This window comes from Salpingoeca rosetta, assembly GCF_000188695.1.
Source record: "Salpingoeca rosetta unplaced genomic scaffold supercont1.12, whole genome shotgun sequence".
Taxonomy (NCBI): Eukaryota; class Choanoflagellata; order Craspedida; family Salpingoecidae; genus Salpingoeca; species Salpingoeca rosetta.
In genome coordinates this window covers 165,826-171,913 of record NW_004754922.1, presented here as the reverse complement: position 1 = coordinate 171,913, position 6,088 = coordinate 165,826, and the positions used below count along the sequence as shown (strand labels likewise).

General features: G+C 59.7%; 1 protein-coding gene across 1 annotated transcript in view; it reads left to right on the top strand.

Annotated features, from left to right (window-relative positions):
- PTSG_05106 (beta actin) overlaps positions 1–6,088 on the top strand; it is a gene marked incomplete at its 5' end in the record, with an annotated part of 8,949 nt that overhangs the window by 547 nt on the left and 2,314 nt on the right. The window contains 7 exons of the mRNA XM_004993634.1: positions 327–479; positions 711–2,630; positions 2,868–2,976; positions 3,201–3,287; positions 3,460–3,673; positions 4,047–4,152; positions 4,428–6,088. The exon at positions 4,428–6,088 is cut by the window's right edge and continues 1,201 nt beyond it. Coding sequence (XP_004993691.1) covers positions 327–479; positions 711–2,630; positions 2,868–2,976; positions 3,201–3,287; positions 3,460–3,673; positions 4,047–4,152; positions 4,428–6,088 — 4,250 coding nt within the window. The remainder of the gene's footprint in view (positions 1–326; positions 480–710; positions 2,631–2,867; positions 2,977–3,200; positions 3,288–3,459; positions 3,674–4,046; positions 4,153–4,427) is intronic.

Here is a 6,088-nt window from a genome sequence, read left to right as displayed (position 1 = left end):
GCCATCACACGGCTTCTCCAACAATGTGACAGGTTCGTTTTGGAAGGTCCGGTACCAACGTTTTTGGTTGTCGTGGTCAAGCCCCTTCCGTGTCTGGGCTTTCCGTTTGTGGAATAGTTGGTGTTTCGGGGCGTTACTTCAAGTTGCACGGGGACCCTTATGTGCTGGTCCCCCTCAATGCGGCCCAAGCCGACGGATTGGGAGAAGAATTAGATTTGATTTCAAACCCTTTCCCCCCCCCCCCCCTCACACACACACACACTCTCTCTCTCTCTCTCACCCTTTACTCTCCCCATCATCTTGCACCGCGTGCTGTGTCACAACAGAACGCCGCGCCAGCCTCCACAACCCAGCGCCATCACCACCATGACCACAGCAGCGCCGAAGACGATGGCGAAGACAACGACGACTCCGAGGACGAAGACGACGAGCGCACCCGCATGATGATGGCCCGCCGCAAAGCCGCGTCCAACTCGAAGGTGCGCAGTGGTGCCTGCTTTTCTGTTACAATGCATGACATGCACCATTGAGCCCGATGAGCGTCGTGGGGATTGGCGTGGTGCGCTAAACCCCACGCCCAACCCGTACGCCCAAACCGTACGCGCTTCCTTCGCACACTATGCACACGTGTTGCGCTGGGCGCACGCACTCGTGACACGCATTCACCCCCGGGCCTGTGCTGCTGCTGGTTTGTTGGTTTTATGAAACAGCGCATTGGCCTTCCACTCGGAGCCCTCATGATGAGCGATGAAGACGAAGAGGAAGAGGAGGGCGATGAAGAAGAGGAAGAGGAGGGCGAGGATGGTGATGCTGCAAAGGAGGACCTCAACAAGGCAGCCAATGACGGTGCAAACGGTGGTCACCACCACCACCACCACCACCACCACCTCAACATTGACAGTGACACTGACAGTGATGGTGATGGACACACGGGCGGCTTGTTCATGGAGCCGCCCACCCCCTTCAAAGACGTAGATGCACAGCAGCAAGACCAACAACAACAACAACAACAGCAGCAGCAGCAGCAACAACAACAACAACAACAACAACAACAACAACAACAAGGACGTGCGGACAAGAAGGAGGTAGAGGACACAACAAAGACCGAGCCCAAGTCTCCAGCGCCATCGTCCTTGCTCCGCAGCAAACCCACGCCGCCTCGGACGCTGCCCAAACCGCGGCGGTCCACGCCTTCATCCGTCACGTCCCCGCCAGCGACGCCGCCAGCCAACCAGCAGCAGGGCGCACGCCAGAACGCAAAAGCAGAACAGACACCAACACAAGCACCACAAGCACCACAGCAGACAAGCAGCGACCAACATCAAACCTCGGGCTCTAAACAAACGGCCAAGCCACCCAACAACAAGCCGCCTGCAACCAAGTCACAAGCCAGCAAAGCACAAGCAACCAAGTCTCCCATCAACAAGCCTACAACAAAGACACAAGCAGCCAACCCCACACCAAGGCCTGTCTCCAAGCCTGCAAGCAAGGGGCGCGCACTTGCTGGCGGCAGCGGGTGGAATCCGTTTGCAGACCTGAGCGAGGAAGATGCTGCGGCGGAGGCCAAGCGAAACCGGCGGCTGAGTGCGCGGGAGGCAGAGCAGCTGGAGCAGGCGCGGCAGCGGGCGTTTGAGGCGTCACTGCAGTTTGAACGCACGGTGTCGCGGGACAAGGCGCGCGAGCGGATCGAGCGGGAGGAAGCCAAGCGGCGGGCGGAGGCTGAACGGCGGCGGAAGAGGCAGGAGGCAGCGAGGCAGCGACGTATGGTGGAGGAGGAAGAGAGGAGAAGGGAGGACGCGTTCAGGCGAAGGGAAGAGGCGCGACGCGCCCGTATGGGTATGGCAGACCCGTTCACGCCAGGCATGCTGCCACCGTCAACCCCTGCCGCTGCCGCTGCTGCCGACGCAACTGCCCAACACGAGTACGACGCATTCAATCCCATTTCCACGACTGGTGGTGGTGCTGGTGGCAGTGGGCGCCACCGCGGCCTCTTTTCCCGGTCGTCCGCATCGTCGCTGGGGCAGACGGTGTCGGGCCGGCGGCTGCGGCGGCGACGCTCGTCGGTTGCGCTGCTGCCGTTCCCGCTGCCGCAGCAGGAGGACGAGATTGCGCAGTACGACAGCGACGAGGACGTGAGGGACGCAGAGGCGGTCGTGGCGGAGCTGGCGCGCGAGATCAGGGCGACGTTTGCGCCTGTGCTGTACACGGGCCAGGCATACGACCCAAACGACCCCGTGGAACGGTATGCGCGATTGCTAAAGGAGGCAAGGCAGCAGGCGAGCAAGCACGCAGCCAACCAACAGCGCGGTGATGAGAAGAATGCTAAGACCGCTGATGGTGGTGGTGGCAGCAGCGGTGAGGGGGCGCGTGGTGACACCGAGTCTCCAGCGTCCCCCAACGGGCATGCGGGGGCTGCTGCTGCTGCGAACGGCGGTGGCGATGGGCTGGACGGCGTGGACCTGTTTGCGTCACTGCGTGATGGCGTGGCGAGTCCGACAGGGGAGGAGGAGGTGCGGGTTGAGACGGGCATGCGGCGGCTGGAGCAGCAACTGCGACTGCTGCCACGCATCCTCAACCGCGCACTGGAGGAGTGCGATGACGACGATGACGAGCAAATCCAATCCGTGCAGGTGCGCTGAGTGGTAAAGGGTGTGTGTGTATGACTCTGTGTGTGTGTGTGTGTGTGTGTGTGTGTGTGTGTGTGTGTGTGTGTGTGTGTGTGATTATGCCTCTGTCTGCATGTGTGCGTGTGTGAACCTGTGTAGAGGCACATGCGCGCAAACTTTATGGTCTTCCACAGTGCCACTGGCACAAGCAGACGCCGCGACTCGTTTCAACCAACCAACCAACCAACCAACTGCTTGCAGGCACGTGTGCAAGAGATTCGGGAAAAGTACAAAACAAAGCTTGAAGAGAGCAACGAGCGCTTGAAGAAGCTTGGTGCCATGCCACACGACCTGTCGGAGTTCAACTTTGGTAATACACGTGCTGCGCTGTTGTTCTCGCTCTTTGTTGTTGTTGTTGTTGCTGCTGCTGCTGCTGCTGCTGCTGCTGTTGTTGTGTTGCTTTGCGTTGTGATGCTGAATTGCACACGTGCTAAACGACACGGCTCGATTCAACCGAGCAGCTGACGACTGTGCCCTGTGCCCTTCCTCGCCATCGTTCCTTCCACTCACTGCTGCTGCTGCTGATGTCTGTAGGGGGACAAGGACAACAGCCGAAAGGGAGGCCGACAACAGCTAAAGCAGCGGCATCCTTCATCAACATGGCTGATGACGATGCACATGGTGGGTGGTCGTGCACGTACCACATGCTGCTGTTGTTTGTTTCGTTTGTTTTTGCAATCACTTGCCACGGCTTACCCAACACAACAGCTGCCACGCATTTTGCACCTTCCTGTCTCCACCCAACCCTAACACACATGCACACGTGTACGTACACACATGCACGCACGTACAGATGAGAACTTCAACATTCTCTCCACCATGGGGCTGCTGAGCACCCGCACGGCCAACCCGTTTGCAGACACGGAGTCAGACGCGACGTCGTCATCATCGCCACCATCGTCGTCGCCCCACCGCCGGCACCAGCAGCGGCAAACACCTTCATCCAGCACAAAGGCAAAGCGCAGCAGTCCTGGTGACCACGCCGCAGACCCAGCGAAGCGACTCAGGTGTGTGTGTGTGTGTGTGTGTGTGTGTCTGTGCCTGTGTGTGTGCGTGTGTATGTGTGTGTCCGTGTGCCTGTCTGTGTGTATGTGTGTGTCCGTGTGCCTGTCTGTGTGTATGTGTGTGTCCGTGTGCCTGTCTGTGTGTATGTCGGTGTCCGTGTGCCTGTATGTGTGTCTGTCTGTCTCTATCTCTTTCTGTCGCTCTGCCTCTCTGCCTCTCTGTGTCTCAACATCTCCGTTGTCTCTCCGTCCACCAGTCAATTCAATCGGCACCCTGCAGTCAGTTTCCAACTGCTGCACGTGTGTGCTCTTACTCACCCGCCCCACACCCACACTTCCCACTTCCCACTTCCCCGTCACATTCTCGTCATTGCAGTGCGCTGCTGGATGAGCTGGACATGCTGCACTCGGACACCGCCGTCGCCGTCACGGACACACACGTCTGGACAGCTGGCGATGGCAGCACGTTCACAGATTACGAGGTGCGGCTTGTGTACTGTGTGGTTGCGTTTGCCTGCTTACCTTACTTGCTTGTCAAGCGTGATTGGCCATCAACACTTCAGGTGTTGCAGGTCGCACATTCACTCGCGCTTGGAATGCGTGAAGCATTCGCTTGCCACGTCAACACTCCCCTCTCGCCCTGCCTACACGACATCAACACAACCTCCACTTTCAACCCGCCCTTTCACGACCCAAATCCCTCACCTCCCCTTGCCTTCCCCTCCACCTCCTTCGCCCCACCCCTTGCCTTGTGCAGCTGACGTTCGTAACCGATGAGTCGTGCTTCCCCGTCTCCAAGTCTGTTGTCCGCCGCGTGTATGCGGAGATGGAGTGGCTCGCGTCCCAGCTTGAGGAGAGCACGGGCTTCCCGCTGCCAACGCCGCTGCCGCCACCAGACAGCAGCAGCGACACCTTTGCCGAGTTCTTCACCTCCCTCGCACGTGGTGATGACTACCAACTGGACCCGGCCCTGCACCGCTTCTTCTTCGCCCCGGACGAGCCTGTTGCTCCAGACCTCCTCCCGTCCACCTTCACCGTCGACTTTGACGACACGGATCGCGACGACCTTGCCTCCCTCCCCATCTCCTATCTCCGCGCCATCGCTGCTTCAATTGACGCGAGTACGCGAGGGTGTGTGACGAGTTTCGAGTTCGCAGACCGGATTCTCGCCAGGCACGCGGGCCTGGACGAGGAAGAGGCCGTGCCGCTCGCCGTGGAGGAGGATGAGGATGCCGCGGGCCAGGGGTTCAAGGGGGTTCACCAGGTGGAGGAGGACCTGTTTGACAGCCTGGCGAGCACGCGCGCAAAGGAGAGGCGCCGGTCGAAGCAGGCCCAGGGCGCAGCAGCCGCACGGGGCACAAAGGCGGTGAAGGTGAAGCCAGCAGAAGCAGCGAAGACAGGAGACAAGAAGGGTAAGAAGGGTAAGCAGGGTAAGAAGCAACAGCAACAACAGCAACAACAACAGCAACAACAGCAAGAAGGCCAGCGAGCAGGTGGCACAACAGCATCAAAGGGTGCACCTTCTGCTGCTGTTGTAGCTGCTGCTTCAAACAAGAAATCGACAGCGACAACGACCATCACCGTCACGGAGAGCAAACAGAAGGATGAAAGTGGTGCGACAGAACACAAACAACAGCAACCAGAGAAGGACCAACAGCAACAGCAAGAGGCACGACAAGCAACGCCCTCACCAACGCAGCAGTCGGCACCTCAGCTGTGCCAGAAGGATGAAAGCGGAGCCATTGTCCTGCCCGTCACGGTTCCGGCGTTCCTGTCCGCTCTTGGTCTGAGCGCACACGTGGACACGTTCCTGCAGGCCGGGTTTGACGACCTGCGTGTGGTTGTTTGCATGCAGGCACAGGAGCTTGAGGAAGTTGGCGTGAGCGACCCCAAGGACGTGGGCACCATCCTGCGTGCAGGCATGGAGTGGCAGACGCACGCGGCCAATGCGCTGCTGCTGAACAACTGGCAGCGGACGCAGCTGCGCGCAAAGGACAAGGACGGGATGCTTCCGCTCACGAGCGACGACCAGAAGGCAGCAGAGGAGAAGCGGCAGGCAGTGGCCAAACGCGTGGCTGCTGGCAGTCGCAGTGGTAGCACAAGTGTGCTGGCTGGTGTTGGAGGAGGCGGTGGTGGCACGAACACATCCGACACCACGACAAGCGGTGGTAGTGTTGTTGGTGTTGGTGGTGGTGGGAAGAGCAGCGCACCAAAGTACCGTGTGGAGGGCAACTTCCTTGTTGATGAGTACGGAAACATCGACCTCAAGGCCGGTGACGAGGAGGTGAAGATCAAGTTTGCGAGCTCGAGTGAGTGGGACCCGACGCCGCTGCTGAAAGTGCTGTACGAGAGCCCGCGCCCGGAGGAGCGCAGTGGCGGGAGCGGCGATGGCGATGGCGGCAGCAGCAGCAGCGACAC